Source organism: Protopterus annectens, chromosome 2.part2 (genome assembly GCF_019279795.1).
Source record: "Protopterus annectens isolate FY-2018-M chromosome 2.part2, PAN1.0, whole genome shotgun sequence".
In the NCBI taxonomy this organism is placed as follows: Eukaryota; Metazoa; Chordata; order Ceratodontiformes; family Protopteridae; genus Protopterus; species Protopterus annectens.
Genome location: NC_056730.1, coordinates 951,454,567 through 951,476,702, shown reverse-complemented (window position 1 = coordinate 951,476,702; position 22,136 = coordinate 951,454,567). Strand labels below are relative to the sequence as shown.

General features: G+C 45.0%; 1 protein-coding gene across 1 annotated transcript in view; it reads left to right on the top strand.

Moving 5' to 3' along the window:
• Window positions 1-22,136, top strand: part of WDR36 (WD repeat domain 36) — a 1,582,076-nt gene that overhangs the window by 785,032 nt on the left and 774,908 nt on the right. Inside the window, exon 12 of the mRNA XM_044064266.1 lies at window positions 18,125-18,279. Coding sequence (XP_043920201.1) covers window positions 18,125-18,279 — 155 coding nt within the window. The remainder of the gene's footprint in view (window positions 1-18,124; window positions 18,280-22,136) is intronic.

Below are 22,136 nucleotides of genomic sequence, written 5' to 3'. Positions count from 1 at the left end.
GAGAAGGTTCCTCCAGGCCCAGCTGCAGATGGGAGTGCTCTTGCCCCCCCCCCTTTGGTGGGGGAGCTCGACCCCTTTTTTTCACCCCGATTGCTCCTTCCCTGACCCGCTTCCCGGGTTTGGGGTCTACTGAGCCGAGTAGCGTCGGAGCCGGGGGAATGTCGACACCGATGGAGTTGGGTACTTTGGTGCCGACAGCGCCCTTGAGCCTGTCGGGTCACTTTTCTTTGGATCCAGGTTCTCGGAGTAAAGAGTTGAGCTTCGGATCCGAGGTGGTCAGTATGCCTTCGGCTCCAAGTAGGTCGGAGCGTACTGGCACTTCGGATCCGATTGCTTCGGCTCCTGCCCCGATCTGCTCGTCGAATCCGAGGGAGGATTTGCTCTTGGATCCCAGAGAGAGTGGCTCTCCTTCAGCATTCAACGTAGTGGAGAGGGTTCTGTCGGGGGATTCCAGGCCCCCGGCCTTAGCTACCGCTCCACCCTGCACTCTCTCGCAGATGGGTCCGACTTCCATCTCCCGGTCCCAGGGACAGCCTGCTCAGACCCCCCCAGGTCGTTCCCTTATTGGAACAGGATGTGTTTGGTGAGGCCTCCTCGGACAGCCCCCCCGAAGAGGTTCCTCACAAACGCAAGTGCAAAAGGAGGCACTTGGACTCCCCTGAGTCCTTAACAGAGGGCACGGATTTGGAGGAAGGGGAAGGTTCCCCAAGATCACCCCCCCCCCCCCGAAGAAGTCTCATTTGGAGACATCATGGAGATGCTCAGGATTGGGGGGGGTAGTCTGCCCCAAAGCCTACCTCGGACGAGTCCGTGTTCCTGGAGGTGTTTGAAGCAGGCCCGTCTACCTCTTGGGTGTCCCCTCCGGCTGATCCCTTGGTAGATCTGATCACTACCAGGGCATGGACGGAGCCGGACACTGTGGAGCCCGTCCCTAAGAGGCCTGACAGAATTCTCAGCCCGCCTTCGGACAGGTCTCATTGGAGCAAGGGAACCCCTGTAGATGCCATGTTGGTGGCAGCCACCAAAAGGGAACTGGCCCAAGAGAGTCCCTCGGTCCATCCCCCTGACAAGGAGTCTCGGGCGATGGACCATTTGGGGAAGCAGATGTTTGCTTCATCCACCTTCTCCATAAGGTCGCTGAACTACATGGCACATGTCATACGGCTCCAGCGGGATCTTGTCAAAGAATATGCCGGATCGCCCCCAGAGTCCATGTCGGCAGAGGGCAAACAGGTGTACTCTACCCGAATGGCCACTCTCAGGTCGATTTCTAATACCTCTATGCGGCTGCTATCCCATGCTACGGAAGGGGCCACTAGAGCTGGCGGAGCGGGCATCGTACTGAGGCGACAGGCCTGGCTCCGCCACTGTGATTTCGCGGAACCCTTCAAGGCGTCATTCGCTAATGCCCCATTTGATGGTTCTGCCCTCTTTGGCAAGACCGTACACGACACCTTGCATCCAGAGCGAGAAAGACGGGAAGACGTCTGCCGTCTGAGTCCGCTTCTCGGCTCCCCAGAGGTCCTTCTCTAAGAACCAAAAGGGACAGAAGAGGATGTGGTTCCGAAAGTCTCAGCAATCCCGTTTTGCTCAGGACTCCCCGTCCTTCAGAGGCAGAGGACAGGGTAGACGCTGCCCTAGAGGCAGAGGGGGCCCGAAGAACTTTGGGTCCAGAGAACTTTTTTCTGATTGGCCCATGCAGCAACCCTGAGGGGTTACCCGACTGCTCCACTCTGGAGGCAGTCAGGGGGCGTTTCTCGAAGCACCTAGCCACTTGGGAGTCCATCACGACAGACCGCTGGGTGCTTCGGATCATATCCAGAGGCTACGAGATCTAGTTTCTCCATCCCCCTCTCAGACCCTGGTACCTCCCCAATGTTCCACCCGATCAGAGGGAGGCCGCAGCCGCAGAAATTCAGCAGCTGCTAGAAAAAGGAGCGATCCAGCACGTCCCCCCAGACCAGTACGGATCGGGCTTTTACTCCAGGTTCTTGGTGCCAAAAAAGATGGGGGACTTAAGACCAATACTCGACTTATCCCTCTTGAACCTGGCAATAGCCAAAGAAAAGTTCCAGATGGTCACTCTTCTATCCATTCTCCCCCTCTTGCAGGAGAATGACTGGATGTGCTCCATAGACCTCAAGGATGCGTACTACCATATCTTAATGGACAGACGATCCAGGAGGTTTCTCCGCTTCAGGCTAGGAGCCAGCCATCACCAATTCAGGGTCCTCCCCTTTGGTCTCACCACGGCCCCCAGGGTGTTCACCAAGGTGTTAGCGGTGGTAGCGGCCCACCTGAGACTCCAGGGAATTCAGGTCTTTCCATACCTGGACGACTGGCTCCTTACCGCCCCCACAAGACATCTACTCTGCACAGCCAGGAATTTCTTCCTTCGCCTAGCTCCCCGGCTGGGGATCACGATACACGCTGGGAAATCCTCCCTACTCCTGACTCAGGCCATAGACTTTATCGGAGCCAGGTTGGACATGAACCAGCTCTTAGCTTTCTTAACTCCAGACCGGATATGATCCCTAAGACTTCATGTGCAAGCCATTCTTCATTGTCCGACCCCTCCGGCAGAACTGGTCCTGAGGTCCCTAGGTTCGATGGCGGCTACCATCAATCTCCTCCCCATGGCGTGCCTAAATATGAGAATTCTGCAATGGACCCTCCAAGTCCAATGGTCCTTCCTACGTTTTCCCCTGAGCCATCCTGTCCCTCTCAGCAGGGTTTGCAGGAGTGTCCTCTTATGGTGGCTCCAGTCTCTGGACCTCCAAAAGGGGCTCCCCTTCTTTATGTCCCCTCCCCTAGCCACGGTGACCACGGACGCCTCTTGCCTCAGGTGGGGGGGGGCATTGCTGCGGCAGGACTGTCCAAGGCACGTGGAACCAGTCGGAGACCTCACTGTATGTCAATGTCTTGGAGATGAGGGCGGTGCTGTTAGCATTGCAAGCACTTCAGAGCCTTCTTCCCGTCGGGACTATTGCGATCCAAACAGACAACATGTCGGTCGTTTGGTATATCAACAAACAAGGGGGAACCAGGTCTTATCCACTTTGTCGAGAGGCCATGAGAGTTTGGGAATGGGCGATTTCTACCAACCGCTTTCTCGTAGCGATGCACATTCTGGGTCGGTCCAACATCCTAGCGGACAGATTGTCATACCATCCTCTCGCCGTACGAGTGGTCTCTGAATCCCAAAGTAGTGAAGCAGATCTTCTCCAAATGGGGTCAACCTTGTTGCGATCTTTTCGCCTCTCCTTCAAACACGAAGTGTGACACCTACTTCGCACTAATTCCCCTACCCGGGGAATCACCAAGAGACGCTCTGGTGCATGCTTGGCCTCCCGGTCTACTTTATGCTTACCCGCCTCTTCTCCTAATGCTGCAATTTCTGCAGAAAGCCAGACGGTTGGGGAGCACGATAATCCTCATTTGCCCCATTCTGGCCTCGTCAGGCATGGTTCCCTTATCTGTGGTCTCATCTAGTGAATCCTCCCTGGATTCTAGATCCTCTCCCAGATCTGATATCTCACCCCCTGGACCTACCAACCCCGAACCTGGACAACCTCAAGCTCACAGCTTGGTTGATCCAGTTCCACTGTTAGTTCAGACTCCCGGTATCTCTTCCCCAGTCAAAACGATCCTAGTGGCGGCTCACAAGCCGTCTACTAGAAAAGTTTATCGTAGTAAATGGAAACGTTTTTTTCTATTTGGGCTGAACACCAGAATCTGGATCCTTTCACAGCTCCGTTACCAGCTGTGCTGGATTTTCTGTCAGGTCTGTTCGATAATGGGGCTAGCTCTTCCACAGTCAAAGTACAGTTGGCGGCAATCGCTCATTACCATGTCGGATGTGATCTTGGTTTTTTGACCTCATCCAGATTATGTAAGGCCTTTTTAAAAGGCACCTTCCTACTAAGGCCTCCGGTGAAGGATGTGATCCCTCCTTGGGACTTATCGCTGGTACTGCAGGCCTTAACAGCTTCTCCCTTTGAGCCTGCTGCCTCGGTAGATCTCAAATTCTTATCCTGGAAAATGGCTTTCTTAGTCGCTATTACTTCGGCGAAAAGGGTTTCTGAGCTTCAAGCCCTTTCTGCCAAGCCTCCGTACTTGACCTTCCACAAGGATAGGGTATCCCTCAGGACCAATCCCTCTTTTCTTCCCAAAATTGCTTCCGAAACTAACATTAATCAGTCTATTGATTTGCCAGTCTTCTTCCCCAATTACCAAAATAAGGGCGAATACAAGTTACACTCTGGATGTACACAGACAGTTGAGGATTTTATTTGCACAGGGCAGCCGGTTATAGACGTTCAGATCAGCTGTTTGTGTCCTTTGCTAAATCCAGTTTGGGGAAAGCTGTTTCTAAAGTCACACTATCCAGGTGGATTTCTCGGTGTATTCTCTTGGCTTATGAGAGTTCTGGCAGGCCTGCTCCTCAGGGAGTCCATGCCCATTCAACTCGGTCTGTTTCTACCTCTGCTGCCTTTCGAGCCAGAGTTTTGTTGGATGACATCTGCACAGCTGCCATGTGGACTTCTTCTCACACATTTATAAACCACTATAAGTTAGATCTGGTTTCCAGAGGGAGAGCATCCTTTGGCTCCGCAGTGCTCCGGAACATCCTTCCTTGAGGGCCTCCCAAGATTCAGGTAGCTGGGGACTCTGTCCCGTAGGTTGATGCACAAATGAAGTTAACTACTTCAGAATTAAGAAGTTATGTACTCACCATAATGTTCCATCTGAGTAGGTAAACTTCATTTGTCAGCAACTGTCCCTCCCACCGTCCCCCTGTCCTCTTTGGATGTTCTTGATTTTCCCGCTTCACAGTAGATTGTACACAATTTACCATAGATAGGTGGTAATTGCAAGCCTTGATTTAGGCAAACTCGATCTGAGGTCAGGAAGGGATGGCAGGGAGTTGTGGGTAAGGGGGAGGAGCTTGGAGCTCGGATCTTAGCTGTTGGACACTGCCATCTCGGATCCGATGCGGATTCGATAACCCGTAGGTTGCTGACAAATGAAGTTTACTCAGATGGAACATTATGGTGAGTACATAACTTCTCATTTATTGGCATTAAATGCAATACTGCTATATAATCTCTCCGGCTCTGGCCATAGTCCCATGCTAAGTTGTACTCTCCATGCCACACTGTCCTCTTCCCTTCTTTGTTTCGTTATAACTTTCAAGGAAGCATCATATTTCTCAACACAAGCCATATTTCGGCTGTAACAGGAAATCACTACTGAGTCCATCTTGTAAGTGTCACCCACTTCTCCTTCCCCAGTTTTACATTTGTCTTATTGCCACCCTAGCTTATCCCCTAACAAAAGTTCCTGTCCCTCTCCTCCTTTACTTCTTCCATATCTACCTAGCTGTATCCTTTTTTCTGCATCTTTCCCATCTCTGTTATTTTCTTTCAGTTCTAGAAGATGTACTTCAGCCCATCAGCTTTATTAACACCCTTTCTGTCTCAGAATTTTCGACTTTCATTGCATTCGATATTTCTTCCTTCTAACCCTCTAGACCTTCCCACTGCTCCTCTGGAGCTGGGTCTCCCAGATCTTTGAGCATGTTGTACTGACATATCATTGCTCCTACCCCTCTGTAACTGGTAATAGTTTTTTTGTTACTGTATGCAGTCTCATAAGAAAGCAGGTCTACTCCCTAGTTCCTCCAGTAATTCCCATTGTATTCTGTCTTAACTATCTGTCACCTCTCCTTCCGCTATTCCTTGTATCCCCTCAGTGTTTCTGGTATGACCTGTACCCCACACATTCTCACATTTACACTAGTTAGCAGTAATTAGTAATAATTTAGCCTCTGTTAGTAGTAGTACTCCGTAGTGTATTATATATGCATATATGCCCATTCATTTGAATGAAAACAGTAACTCATCCAAGTGGTACTCTGTAATAATGTCAGGTTTGTTTCCCTGGTGCATATATTCATGTGCATACCTTTGGCACTTTGTAATCCTGATGTCTATTTTTTTAGACAGCTTTTCAGACTTTTTTCTCCATCCCCTTTTTAATTGTTTTTTCATAAGTAGTTACTAGACATGCAGTCAGGGAGACCCTTAATGAGCCTAGTCCAAATTCCCACTTCCTGAAAATGTGTCTGGTTAGATGTGATAGTGTTCAATCTCGCCGTTTGTTCTTACACATGGGTTCGGAGCCGATCCTCGGCTCCGTGTCGGCCGCTTGCAAGCTCTGCATCGAGAAGAAGCTCGAGACAACCTAATACCCACAATCTCCCTCTGCCTTTACCTCAGATCTAGTTTGCCGCTGCTGCGTTCGCATCACTGGGATCGAGCTTGAGCAACTTCAGATAAGAAATAACTTTTATTATTGTTATTTTTCAGGAAAAATTTATTCTAAAAGTACTATTTGGTGACATAGTGTATGTGTGTGTGGTAAGGTAGAAATACTCGGTGCCGTTAAGTTTAAACTTATTAGAGTTTTTCGGGGCCTACCACCCCTTACTTGAATTTGACAGCTGGACTGACTTGTATATCGGATTCGACATCTTTACTGGATTTGTCACTCTACTGGACTTGACCTTTTTTCTCTTACCTGTTTCTTCTTTAAGATGTCTGAGAAAATTAAATCAGGTTTTAAACGTTGCCAGTGTGGCCAAAAAATGTCAGTTACTGACAACCATAGTTCCTGTGTCTACTGCCTTGGCCCTCTCCACTTACAAGAGGACTGTTCAATTTGTCACTCTTTTAGTGGGAGGGTCATGACAGATAGGCGCAGGAAACTCATGGACAGGGGGTTATTAAAACCTTCCTTTCAGGAGGCTCTGGATGCTTCAGACCAGGCATCCAAATCCTCGAAGGAATCGAAGACGCCGGAGCCCAGGTCATCGGCTCCGAGCTCTTCGAGTAAAGTTAGATCACCGCTCCCACAGACTTCGGAGCCGAGTGTTCAACTGTTGTCAGTTTCCGAGCCTCGAGTCTTGGAACCGGTGATGGAGCTCCCTCCCCCGACACTGTTGAGGTCGGCTCCGTCTTCGGTTCCTTCGACCCGTTCTTCTAAGCCCCTCTCCGACATCGATGTGGACCGTGTGGTGCAGAAATTATTGGAACATACGGCCCTATCCAAACTTATCTATGTTTCCACCCAATTGGTGTCGAAACTTGAAGGCCTCCCATTATCTCCATCTGTTCCTCCTCCGAGACCTGTCCAGTCTTCGGAGCCGGAAGAAGCTGAGCTGCTGATTGTGGAGCCCTCTGTGCCAGAACCGTCTTTTTCTCGGTCGGCTCCGTTCACCTCGACTCCGTCCGATCCGGTACCGGAGTCTCGGAGCCGAAGATCCATCCTTGGTTCCGGGACCGAGCGTCGGACCGATGTTTCGGTTCCGACGCTCCCTCTCAGGGCCTCGGCGCGGATCGACTCTGTTCCGTCCTCTGGGTCGATGCCTTCGGTGCCTGTTTCGGGGATTCTTCCCATTTCTTCAGAACCGGGAGATACCTCGACTCGGGACCCGGGGGCTTTCGACCTCATGAGGAAGGTGTTGTCTAGCCAGTCAACCACGCCAGCAGGATCAGCTTCTCCTCCCATAAAAGGTCTGTTATCCTCCTCTGCACCCACGGCTAGATCCAAGCGTCGAGCACCGGTATCTCAGCCACCCCTGGAGGGTGCCCCCTCTTCCTCGGAGGCTTCTTCGGATGCTCCCCACGAAGAAGTCCCTAGGAAAAGATTGTGTAAGAGGAGACACTTAGATTCTCCACAAGATTCTTTGACATCCGATACTGACTTGGATGAGTCAGAAGGGTCCCCTAAGTCACCTTCAGAAGATGTCTCTTTTTCTGACATATTGGAGATCCTGAAACAGATAGGTGACTGGCAGTCCCTCCCCCCTTCTGAGGATGAGTCAGTCTTGCTGAAGGCATTTGGTGCTCGCCCTTCCTCCTCCTGGGTCACTCCGCCCTTCGATGAATTAATGGAACTTATTGCTCGAAGGGCGTGGGAGACTCCTGACACAGTGGAACCAGTCCCTAGGAAGCCTAATAAGTATATCACTGCACCCCAGGACAAGACTTACTTGACAAAAGGAGTTCCAGTGGACGCTATGGTGGTGGCAGCGGCCACGAAAAAGGAGATGTCGGAATCTTCCTCATCTGTCCATCCCCCTAATAAAGATTCTAGGACTATGGACAGGTATGGGAAGCGCATTTTAGTTCAGCGGCTTTTTCCATGCGATCCCTGAACTATTTGACCCACTTTACACGACTACAGAGGATCTAGTCAAAGAGTTGGGAGATACCCTCCAGGGTACTACAGATGCTGCTGTCTCAGAGAAAGTGACAGCGCAACTTAATACCCTTACATCCATTGTGAACTCGTCCATGAGGCTGATCTCTTACGCAGCCGAAGGTTCAAGTAGGGCAGCAGCTTCAGCGATTGCTCTTCGCAGACAATCCTGGATGCGCTTATGTTCATTTGCGGAAGCCTTCAAGTCTTCCTTTACTAACGCCCCATTTGACGGTGCCACTCTTTTTGGCCCCAAAGTAAAGGAGACCCTTACCCGGTGTGAGCAGGAGGGAAAGACTCTGTCTGCTGTCTGAGTCCGTTTTTCCACCCCATCCAGACCGTACCCCAAAGGGCAACGTGGTGGAAAAATGTGGTTTCGAAAACCCCAAGGATCTTTCCCAGGCACACAGGGTGATGCCCCTTCTAGAGGCAGAGGAGGGGGCAGAGGTGGAAGATGCCGCCCTGGCGGCAGAGGGGGTCCGCAGAATCAAGGTGACAGGGATACACTCCCTGGTAAACCTTTCCAGCACTCCTGAGAGGAGGCCCGACTGTCCTGCTCTGGAGGCAGTCGGGTCGCTAGCTTTATACCCTCAGGCCTGGCAAAACATAACTACAGACAAGTGGGTAAAAAGCGTGGTTACCAGAGGTTACAATATACCATTTCTATCCTATCCCATTCCAAAGAAAAGACTCCCAGATATGCCACCCCATCTGCGAGAGCCAGCAGCTATAGAAATTTCAAAGCTGCTAGAAAAAAGAGTCATCCAACCAGTCCCAGCGGACCAAAGAGGATTCGGAACTTACTCAAGGTTCTTTTTAGTTCCAAAGAAAACAGGGGACTGGAGGCCCATTCTGGACCTAAGCGACCTCAATACCTTCGTCAAGAAAGAAAAGTTCCGAATGGTCACGCTTCAATCGATCCTTCCATTCTTACAGAAGGACGACTGGATGTGCTCAATAGATCTGAAGGATGCATACTACCACATCAAAATGGCCAGGGCATCCAGAGATCATTTGCGCTTCCGGCTGGGTGCCAGTCACTTTCAGTTTCGAGCCCTGCCCTTTGGTCTGACCTCAGCCCCCAGGGTCTTCACCAAATGCATGGCAGTGGTAGCGTCTCACTTGAGACGCCTAGGATTCCAGGTGTTTCCGTATCTGGACGACTGGCTCCTTTCTGCCACCACCCAGCGTCAACTAGTACAGGCCAGAGACTACACTCTTCAACTGTGTATTCACCTCGGAATTTCCGTAAACTTCGGAAAATCCTTACTACAGCCATCACAGCATCCTATTCATAGGAGCGGAATTAGATACACATCAGTTAATTCTAAGACTTCCTCCAGAAAGGATACTTTCACTTCAGACTCACATACGTCGTCTTCTTTTGTCCAGGAAATCCCCAGCAAAACTGGTACTGAAGGTTTTGGGACTCATGTCAGCTTCTCTTATTGCAATACCCTTGGGAAGACTGCACATGAGTCCTACAATGGCTACTGTTTGCACAATGGTCGTTCCAACAACTACCTCTGACACACGAGATTCGTATAACGAACACATGCAACTCACACCTAAACTGGTGGCTTCAGACTTGCAACCTTTCCAAGGGGAGACCATTTGTGCTACCCACGCCGACAGCTACGGTGACCACGGACACTTCCCTGATAGGATGGGGGGGCATCTTTCAGGGACAGACAGTCCAAGGCGAATGGACCAATTTAGAGTACAATCTGCACATCAATGTTCTAGAGTTGAGGGCAGTGTTTCTAGCGTTGCAACACTTTGCTCCCCTTCTTCCTCTGGGAACTATTGCAGTTCAGAAGGACAACATGTCTGTAGTCTGGTACATAAACAAGCAAGGGGGAACCAAGTCCTATCAGCTATGCAGAGAGGCCATGAGAATCTGGCAATGGGCGGAGTCCACGGGTCGCTTTCTGATAGCAACGCACATTCCGGGGTCATCCAACGTCATAGCCGACAGGCTGAGCAGAGCAATACTGTTACCGCACGAGTGGTCCCTAAAACAGTCAGTTGCGAAAAAGATTTTTCGCACGTGGGGCCAGCCTTCCTGCGATCTGTTTGCGTCTCCAATGAACGCCAAATGCAGGAGCTACTTTGCCCTATTACCCCCTCCAGGGGAAGTCCCCAGGGACGCACTGATTCACGATTGGCCCCCGAGTGTCCTGTACGCATTTCCTCCCTTCCCCCTGATCACAAAGTTTCTCCAGAAAGCCAACAACCTACACAGGACAATAATCCTCATTGCCCCATTCTGGTCTCGTCAAATTTGGTTCCCCTTCCTCATGACACACTGCATTCGGGGACCCTGGATCTTGGACCCAGAGCCAGATCTATTGACTCACTCGTCAGGGGCTCCCCACCCCGCTCTTGTCCCTCCATCTAGCAGCTTGGCTGCTCCAATTCCAACTTAGCCAGGTCTGATCTTCTTTCACCTGCAGTTCAGAATATATTAGTGGCTTCTCATAAAGCTTCCACTACTAAAACATATACTAGTAAATGGAAGCGCTTTGTATTCTGGGCAAATACACAGCAAGTGGACCCTGTTATAGCTCCTTTGAATAAAATATTAGAGTTTTTAACAGAATTGTTCCATCAGGGTGCTTCTCCTGCCACATTAAGAGTTCAATTGGCTGCCATTTCTAATTTCCATGTGGAAGAATGTGGGGCTCCTGTTATGGCCCACAGACTTTGTAAAGCCTTTTTAAAAGGGTCTTTTCATATTAGACCACCAGTTAGATCTCCTACGTCACCTTGGAGTCTAAACTTATTATTATCTAAGTTGATGCTGCCCCCCTTTGAACCAGCCTCCTCTTGCCCATTGAAATTTTTGTCGTGGAAGACTCTCTTTTTGGTAGCCATTACATCCACTATGCGAGTATCTGAACTTCAAGCTCTCTCCATTAAACACCCTTATTTGATCTTTCACTCTGACAGAGTTTCTCTTCGCACTAATTCATCCTTCCTTCCTAAAGTTTGTTCTATTAACAATATTAATCAGTCCATTGAATTACCCACTTTCTTCAAGAATCACTCCAATAAAATGGAGTATATGTTACACAAATTAGATGTCCACAGACAGCTAAGGTTTTACTTGGATAGAACAAAAGATCACAGGAAATCTGATCAACTTTTTGTAGCCTTTGCTGATAACAGAAAAGGAGTAGCGGTTACTAAAAGAACTCTTTCTAAGTGGTTAACTGATTGTATCATCTATGTCTATGATTCTTCAGATCAAACTCTTTTGCACAAACCCAAAGGACATTCCACAAGGTCAGTGTCTACATCCCTGGCTCATGCAGCTCGCCTACCACTAGACGCTATTTGTGCGGCTGCTACTTGGTCTAAACCACATACATTCATTTCTCATTATAAGGTAGACAAGGTTTCTAGGGACAGGGCAACCTTTGGTTCCACTGTGCTCAAGAACGTCCTTCCGTGAGTTCCTCAGGAACAAGGAGCTAGGGACGCTACCCATGTGTAAGAACAAACGGCGAGATTGAACACTATCACATATAGAAGTTATGTCCTTACCATAACGTTCCATGTGGAGTGTTCATCTCGCCTTTGTTCTTGCATTCCCACCCTCCCACCCTTAGGAAGAACGTTCAGTTTGGTGCCTGGTCTGGGGCATTCTGCTTCTGCATTGCAGTTGTTGTATATATGGTTGACATGTGTATATATATATATATATATGTATATATATAGACTCTTAGTTTCTGTGCATATGTGATATTGGCATGAGTGTTTCTCTCTCTGACTGCTGCTTTGCTTGCAAACTAGATCTGAGGTAAAGGCAGAGGGGGATTGTGGGTATTAGGTTGTCTCGAGCTTCTTCTTGATGCAGAGCTTGCAAGCGGCCGACACGGAGCCGAGGATCGGCTCCGAACCCATGTGTAAGAACAAAGGCGAGATGAACACTCCAAATGGAACGTTATGGTAAGGACATAACTTCTATTTTCTTCCCTTCCTGACCATTAATCTTTCTCTTCTATCATTTACATAGCCTCTTCCGAGGATGAGGCCCTGTCTTATTTTTTCAACACTGCCAACGTGGACATTTCCTAAACATGTGCAGATGCAAGTCAATATTTCATCTTCTGTCAGCTGTGTAACACTTTCAGTATGTTAGCAGACTTAGTTTGAGTAATCAATGTGTATTACAGAACAAGATTTCCTTTTTCTTCATCTGTTCAGCTTACCTTCATCATATAACATTGAGCCTCTCTCTCCCACGAGCTTTTCCACTTTGATTGTTTTGAGTATATATAAGTTGTAAATAGGTGCACCTTCTTCAGGCACCTCTCACGTTTCTGATTAATTTCATACATTTTTTGTGCATACATTCCTTGTCATACCTTTCTTCCCCTTCTGAACCAGCTAAAACCCGACCCTTAGTGCCAGTAGGATCTTTCATTTTTCTGTTCACATAAATTTCAGTACAATTTATATGCCTTTCAAACCATAAGTGGAATTATAAATACCCATTTGTTATGAATTAGTACCTTTCTTGCCCCCATACGTACCAGGTTCAACTCACTGTTAGTGCCAGTAGTATTTTTCTTGTTTACACAAACTTTAGTATAAATTATATACTTCTCAGTATGTAAGGAAGATTTTAAATATCCATTTGTTATGCATTACAAAAGTGCACCTTTTTCATACTGTAATGCCAGTCTTCATAACGATTTGGCAGTTAGAAGAACTGCTTTCACTGTTTCCACGTTGCAGTAAAATAATAAAATTAGTGTGTTGTAGCCCTTAGTCTCCATTTAGCTGGCCAGTCTAGAGTCAGTGAAACCACTTTTTTCTTTCCACATTTCTGTCTGTAATCTGGTGCGTCTCACCACTACGTCATCATGTCTGTTTTCTATGTAATCCACATTTTGTAGCTTTCTTCAGGTCCCTTTCATTTTATGCATTTTGAATCAACATGCATCATGGGTTGCAGAGACAGAGAGAAATGGACAGACTATCACAAGTGTCCTTACCCCTGCAACATGTGAGCACTTACTTTTTAGTTACTGAAGTTCCAACTGAGAATCTTGCCACACATCAAAGACTTGTTTTGCTGTGCCTATTTGGTCATTATTCCACTAACTCACTGTCTTTTGTCTCCTTGTTTCAACCTATTATCATCTTGAATGGCCACGTCATGGTTTATTTGCTTTTAAAGGCAATGGGCAAGCTTCATCCTCCTCTTGTACCTAACCCCCCCCTACCAGTGATCTTCTGTAGTCCCTCTCTCTGAGGGAATTTCTGACCTCTCGCCAACCTCAGCTGTGTGCCCTCCAGAGTGATTGGGCATAACATTATTCATCCCCACTAATATGCATGCTGCCATCTCATTTTGCATACTTTTAGGAGCTACTAAATTGGATGTGCTTTCCTCTACCTCTTGGTTTCATAGGTACTTACTAGGATAATTATATGTGAGGATCTTCAGAAGACTAGCCATGTGTCCCCCCATAACTTTCTTCCCTAATAATTTAAATATGATTAACCCAGAGCTTTTTGTAATATTAGCACAGATAACGCTTCAGCAAGGAGACATTTACATCTTGTCTGTAAGGGAAAGGGTGCCAAACCAGGGATGAACTTGCAGCTTCCCATCCACTTGTCTAGATTAACTGTGAATAGAGTAAGGGAACATACTTTGCTTTACATACAGAGGAAGACTATTCCGGAGAAACATTATTCTTTACAAGACATATCCATCCATCCAGCAAGTTCTTTTAAAGTTGCAGAAGAGATCGAGATCTTTTGGACAGGTGTTTCTGCCAATTTTGGACTTGTGGCTTTTTAGTAGATCTGAACGGATGTGGTCAGTAAAGCCTCTGTAAGCAAGGCAAAGATTGCCCCTCAGTAGCCTGTAACATACCGAAAAAAGGGACAGGGCTTTGAGAAAATTAGTGTAGCTTTTATAATTTAGTCCCTTGGTTCTCTCGGTGAGGAAAACATTGTGACCACTCAAGTTGTGCCAGGTGTTTGGACATGTGCATATGGAAGGGATCATTATACTCTGTGGTCAGCCTAATGAGAGTGTTTTACAGTAGTGATCACTTCCCTGTATCAGGATTTTACCTGTACTTAATAAGCTGTGCAATGAAAAAAAGGATTTCTTTGCAATGCTGGATATATAGTGATTGAATGACAGCTACTTGTCTGCATGAATTCTCAGATCCCTCACTACTGGATCAGTTTTCAGTGGTGTGTTATCAGTGTGATAATTACAGCAGAGAATGCAGTTGTACATTTTTTTTTACATTTAGTTTTAGACTGTGACAGCTTCTATTTTTGGGAAATGGCTTCCTAAATGATCTTTGCATCTTTCCATAGGGATTGAGCCATAAATAGCGCACACACTGTCCGGGGCTCAGCATTGTATTGAGCCCTTCATTAGTTCTTTCTACAACCATATCACTTCCTCCCCTGTCTTTCAAATGAATATGAGCTGTACCCTGCCATACCACTGTCATTGTAGCTGGGCATAATAACATTACAACTAGGTGCTACAATGCATTTAAATATGTATTCTTTTCTTAGAACGACTTATTTCTTTATTGTTGTATGCCATTGTTCTGTGTGTTTATGAACTGTAACTACCTAACTGGCCCTGAATTATTAATTAATGCTGAATATAAACTACTTCTCTCTGCCTCAGTCTTGTGCTGAAACTGCAAAATTTCACTATTATGTTATATTTTATTCAGCGATTGCGATAATCTCCACACCTTCTTTGCTCATTCAGTCAGTGGGTCTACACCAGGATGGTCTTTTAAAACCCCTTGACTTACTGTTGGAACGATTATTAGATTGTGTCCCTCAGCGTCTTCTTTTATCTCTTTATGACTTGTTTTCTAGATCTTCATGTCCAACACTGACTATCGTGGCTCATGGTTCCCCTTTTCTTCATTTTGTTTAATTGTCATTTCTTGTTTGCTTATCCCAGATTGCTGGTACACTATTTCTAAGTGAAGTTGCTCTCAGTGTTCATATACCATTTATACTTCCTAGCACAAGGCCCAGATGTCATTGGTGAGTATGTCCAACTTAAGAGCAATAAGTTCTAACTTCTCTTCCTGTTTTGTCACTTTATGCTGTCAGATGAATCCATGAGAGGTCCAATTGCTGTTGCTTGCCTTATTATTACATAAAGTTAAAAATGATGCCATTGAAATGCATAATCTTTATTTATTTCTTTTACTACTCCTAGACTGAAGCTCACAGATTTTGGCTTCTGTCAGCATTCAACACCACAGTGCCCGCCATAGGTTTCAGTTTTGAATTTTGTGATGTTTTCTTGTCTCCAAACATTTGTATACTTTTGAGGTGGAATCCCAAGTAAGATGATGTATTTTGACATAGTATAGTGTCTTTAGGAAGTATTAAGCTTCAAGCATTGTAAGTATGTGCACAGTAGGGTTAGTTTTTCTTTCAAACTACAGAACATTCCCACTGGAGTAAATGTACAGTTGTATATGCAATTTTACTTTTTTTTAAATATTACATAAAGACAAGTATAGTGCAACTTAATTTGCCTTTTTTAAAGAACTGCTTAGCTTTAGGGGAAACTTAGTTCACTTTTCTTTAATTTCTCATTTGGAAAAAATGTTGCGTTTTTCTTAGCTTATATTGCAGCTTTTCCCATTTCTCTGATGATCTTACACTGTCATGAGTTTTGCTGAGAAAGCCTGAGGAAATAAAAGTCTGAGGTTGGATAGCAGAATTTATGCCACAATTCACACTACTCTGTTCCGTATGTATAAGGACCATCTGTGTTTGTGACACCACACCTAGTGACAGTTCCTACTGCTCAGAATAGGTAAACAGCACAGCACACACATTTTGTACATTTTTGAATTGCTCTGCCCTGTTTGCATAATCTCTCTCCCTCTTTCCATTTTATGCCATTGTTTGTATGTGGTGTATACAGTACCAGTTTTATCCTAGCATGGCCAATCTGCTTGTGTCACTGAATCTCTTCCTTTATGCTTGTTGTCACTGTTCCATGCTGTTTGTGTACCATTGAAAAACATCCAGTATGTCTGAAAACTGGGGGAAAAAAAGGTTGTATCTTACGAGTCATAGTGCATTAAGGTGATGTATACTACCGTCAAATTAGTATCATAGGCTAAGTAGGTAGGGAGATTGATAGATTAGATAAGGATATGTTAAGTCAGTGCATTTACATAGTTGCCAGTTAAATGTCAGTTTTGTTTTTTTATCAGTAGCCTAGCATGTTAATTGGGTTAATTGGTGTGTTTTTTTTTTTTTTGCTTTTCCTTTTAGTGGGGTGTACGTACTTAAACTTCATTAGTATTGTACATAGACCATCTAAAACAGGCTGATTATGAAATAAGTCCAGTGAGATCAATGCACCACCCTGGTTAAGAAATTCAAAATAAAAATAAACCAATCAGAATCATGCTTCATGTAAAACTTCTTTACGGGATACTTCTGTTCTATGTGGAACTACATTTGCAACAAGCACCACCCTTTAAAACCTGACTGCCTTTTTTTCATGAAGATATTCTTATTTCAGTGACCATTTTCTACTAAATGTCTGGTGATAAAGCTATTGCCAAAAAGTGAAGGTAGGTTATGTTAGCCTTTTTGTATTATTCTGCAATTTAAGTTAGTATTTAGTTGTACCTAACTGACAACTTCTGTTTCTCCTTTAATTTAATTAATTATTATTATTAATTAATTAATTACTCCCCTGTGTGCATATACTTTGTGATAATTATCATATTGCTATATTTTCCTGTATGTTCATGTTTTTGTGGAGCTTTTCTGCCCCGGCCTCCACTGAAAATGGGCTCTTAATGGCCCAGTGGACTATTACGGTAAACAAATGCCAATAAGTAAGTGTGTATATTGCACACACAGCTTGCTCAGTTGCCTGATTATCACTATGAAAAACTAATAGCAAATACTGACATCTGGTGGGCATCTTTTAAAGCCTGACATGTTATTTTGCACTTGCCCAGGTATGACTTGACTTGCATTGTAACTCTGTACCAGAAAGCTCAAGAACATGGATCATATAGGATAAAACCAAATGCTAGCTAATACCTGAAAATAGTCCATGCACTGCAGTTAGTTCAACATACTTGCTCAGAAATAGCTGAAACATCCCCAAACCCACAAAATCATTGCTAACGAAGCACTTGACACTAGTTTCACCCTTTTTTTGTTTCATCCTGCCCATATTTTATATTCTGTAAGCCTTCATCTGGAACACTGTCCTATTTCACACAGATTGATTCTGACTATATTTCTCAATTTAAGCACCATGTTGTTAATTTAAGCAAATTGAAAGTTATTTAGGAATCTTCTTGTCTTTATCAGTTTAAATAGCAAATTGTTCACCTTGAGAGTTTGTTAGAAATTTTATACCTGATGGAGCTATATATTTAAAAAAAGTGTTAAAAGCTTTTATAGGCTTAGTTATCATACTGTGAAGTGTTATTTTATACAGTTGAAGAAAACAGAGCATGACAGCAAACTTGTGTAGTATAATGCTTGTATTACTGTTGACAAATTCTTTGTTTTTTTTTTTTCATTTTAGTTTAGCAGAAACTGAAATGATCTGTGCTTGTTACTCCTTTAGGTGAAATAATGGTAAGAAAAAAATAACATCAGCTTGATGGACTTAACTTTTCCTAAGCAGAGATAAAAGTTGGGTTCTCCAGGATAAATAGCTTTCAGAATGATCAAGTACCAAGATCTAAGAGTTGGCGCATTTAAAAGGCATATTTGCATTTTAAGCATAGTATAAAAAAACTGAAGTAGTATAGCTAGTTGGCATTTCCAGTCTAATTATTTGTCTTTTTTAAAGAAACCGCTCGTCAGAGTGACTGGGATGGGATAATTGCTTGTCACAGAGGATTCCTTATTGCTACAACATGGAACTACCAGAAGACATCCATGGGGGCCCACAAACTGGAGCCAGAAAGATTTAACAAAAACCGGGCATTAAATGTGCATGCAACAGTAAGTATGCTAATGCATGCATAACTTGTGCAATGTATGTGTGAGTCCCTTTGGATTTGTAGCCTTACTTTTCTTTCACAATTCAGCATGTACATTTGTAAACTGGAAAACTTCAGAAAGTAACATAAGGGTGTGGATTTCAGGTCATAGCCTTTTAGGAAAATGAAAACAAATCTGAATCTAAACCGCCTATAATTGCAAAGTACCTTGCAAAGGTAAGGGAAAACAGCTCTTGCACTTTACAAAAAAAACCCACCTAAACAGGCATGTCCAACGGTCAGCTTCTGGTGATTTCGCCTGTCCACCTGGTGAATCTGGGCATACTGGGGCAATGCAGCAACTGCCTCATGTACACAGACAACCCTCTCCTCCTACCACCCAACACTACCTGTGAGAGATGCACTTACATAGCCAAACTGGAAGCAAAGCTCTCTCCAGCCAAGATTGTGCTAGACAGTCAAAAGGAGAAGGTTAACACCTGCACTACACCTCAAGCAACACACAGCCCTTCACAACCCACATCATCAACACCCACACAAAGCAGCACTAAACCCACATATATGGAGGCCCTTAACATTAACCTGCCCAAGCAACAAGGACCTCCGAAGCTGAAACGCTAACAAACACCAGTCACAACCAAAGTGACACATAGCTCGCAACACCAGTGTGCCACCCAACAACAGCCCTAAGGCAAGACAAAGTACCCAACAATTTACTCATAGGTGACTCTAAGTCAGGCACACTGATGTCCCACTCACCAGGCTGAGCAACAAGAAAATTGCAGTCAGCTGCCTGTTGGGTGCCCAGGATCCACCACATAACGCATGTACTCAAGTCACTCCACAACAAGTACAAATACGACTCTGTCATTGTCCATGTTGGAATGAATTACTTGAGACGTACCTCCCTGGACTACATGAAGAGAGACATGGAAGAGCTCTCAGATTGTGGCCAAGCAGGTATGACCCTAGCCCTGAGTAGCATCCTGCCTTTGCCCAGAATGATACCACAGTATAAGGACAAAATGATTGACTTTAACATTTGGCTAAGCTTCTGGTATCATTCAAAGGGGATCCAGTATCTGTCTGCCTGGGAGGACATGATCGACAATCCATGATGTTTTGCCAGACATGGTCTGCACCTGTCACCCCTGGGATTCAGGTTACTGGCTAAAGCTCTTGCCACTCCTATAGTGCCTTTTTAGGCAAGGTTCAAAGGACAAAACCACCACCGTAACAGATACAAGCATGCAAAATCTGAAGGTAATGCTACTCAGTGCTAGAAGTCTAAACCTCAAAATGCACTCTCTCGAGGCACTCCTAAAAATGGAGAACATCGATATCTGTGCAGTAATTGAGACCTGGTTCAAGACTCCAGAGAGCACCCCTGCAATACCAGGCTACAACTCTTACCACACTTTTCGGCCACCAAACCAAGACCAAAACACTAAAGGTGGAGGAGTGTCCATATTCCCCCAAGGATATTCACACCTCCAGGCTTAGTTGCCCAACACAATGCATCTGAAATTCTACAGGTGCAAGTAAAGTAACCCTAGGTAAGACTGCAGTCCAAATTGTAGCTTGCTACAGATCCCCTCCATGCCCCAAGATTCTCACTACACCTTTCTAAACATACTGGAAAATATTAACATACAACCAAACACCCTAATAGTGGATGATTTCAACTACCCTGCCATTATTAGTATTTATTTATTTATTGTTTACATTTGTTGACTGGGAAAATCCGACTGGACACCGGTCCTTTTTCAGCGGAGGCCCGGAGAGAAAAGCTCCACAATAAAAACAATTAAATTACAAGTTACAAGAAGTACAGGGGGGGTTTGTTTAACAATAGTAGTAAACAGTTCTAGTTCAAAATGAAATTATTTAGTTAGATGGTACAACACTTATATCATTGGTGCCATAAAGACTAGCAAGTATTTTAATAGCTGAGCTAGCAGCTATTACCTTTGAATAACAGTGGCTAAGATTACAGCTGAGATACAGGATTACAAGCAATGTATTTGGCTGCAATCCAAGGTAGTTAGAGGGGTGGAAGAAAGGGATTAGAGAGGCTGGGGTAGAGATGTTAGAGAGGCTTGTTACAGGGGCATGTCCAGTGCTCTTTTAGATGAGATTTTAGACCAGCTTTGAAGTTAGTGTGCGATGACACAAGTTATAGTGTGAGGAAGGGTATTCCATAATTTTGCTATGGAGTAGGAGAAGAGAGCTTCTCCAGTAGAGTTCCTGGTTTTAGTTACCTGTAATTGATTTTTGTTGCTGGAGCATAGTGGTCTGGTGGTATGATGGGGTTGGAGTAGATTTTGGAGGGAGAGGACTTTTAGAGGATGATTTAGTAGTTTGTGTGCGAGTGAGAGTTGGTACCATTGAAGGAGGTGAGGGAGTTCTAGCCAGCCTAGTTCAGTAAGTGAGGTGCAGTGGTGGCTACGGTAGTTTGTGCCAGTGGCAAACCTTGCTATTTTGTTGTAGCAAGCTTTGAGTTTACCTAACTCACTTTGCCTTAGGTTGGTAAGTATTGCAGAGGAGTAGAGTAGGGTGGAGATAAGGTGGCTGTTTGCAACTGAAATCTTGGCTGTTTTGGTGAGGAATTGCTTATTTTTTGTATAACGCTCCTAATTTTTTGTGTACTTTTTTATGATTAATGAGATGTGGATGTCAAACTTAAGGTTATTGTCAATTTCAACTCCAAGTAGTTTGGTGTGGTCTGTTGGGGGGATAATGGTGTTGTCATTGGCTTTAATATTAAATTGGTGGGTGTTTAGATTGTGTTTGGTGGGTTGGAAGATTTGTTTGGGTTAAGTATTAATTGTGCATCTGAAAGCCAAATTTCAACTGAGGAAAAGGCTTCCTGTGTGGTCTTTTAAAGTTCAGGTAGGGAGTGGGCTGAGCAGATGATGGTGGAATCATCTGCGTACTGTATGAGAGTGGCTTGTTTGGTAACAGAGGCTAGATTATTAGTGAATATGGAGAAAAGTAAGGGTCCAAGGATGGATCCTTGGGGAATACCTATTGAGACAGGGAGTTGGGGGGGATATATCATTATGCCAAACAACGGATTGATGGCGATCAGTCAGGTAGCTCTGGAACCAGTTTGTGACAGATTGAGTGAAGGACAGAGTATTGAGGGCAGTGATGAGTTGTTTATGAGAGACCATGTCAAATGCTTTAGATAGGTCTAGGAAAATAGCAGAGCTGAAATAACCATTGTTTTTATGTTGAAGGATTGTATTAGTGAAAGCAAGTTAAGGCAGTGGTTGTACTGTGGTATGGTCAGAAACCATGCTGTGTGTTGGATAGGAGGTTGTTAGCAAGGAGGTAGCCTAGAACCTGAGTGAATGTATCTCTCAAGTATTTTTGATAGAGGAGACAGAATTGCTATGGACCAGTAGTTGGTGAATTCTGTGGAGGGGATAATGTGGGATATTTTCCATTGTGGAGGGACATAGCTTTCAGATAAAGATTGGTTAATCAGGATTGCAACTGGGTAGGCTAGGGCTTCAGCTGCAATTTTAAAGTACTCAGCTAGGAGGTTGTCAGCTGCTAGTTTTGTGGGCTTTAGTTTCGATAAGAGTTTTTTATGTTGGAGGTAGGGATAGGAGAGAAAGCGAATGCAGTGGGCAGGTTACTAGGTGTAGTTGAGGGGGTAGGGGAAGATGGGTTGTGTTGTTTTGCTAGTGATAGAACGGTTTGTGTGAAGTGAGTGTTGAAGGAGGTGGTAATGTTTTCAGAGGAGTTTGCTTTGTTTGATGGAGGGGTTCCTACTTTTCCTGGGTGGAGGATGAAGTTGATGGTTGACCAGAATTGTTTAGGGTTGTTTTGGGTGGAGTTCAAGGCAGA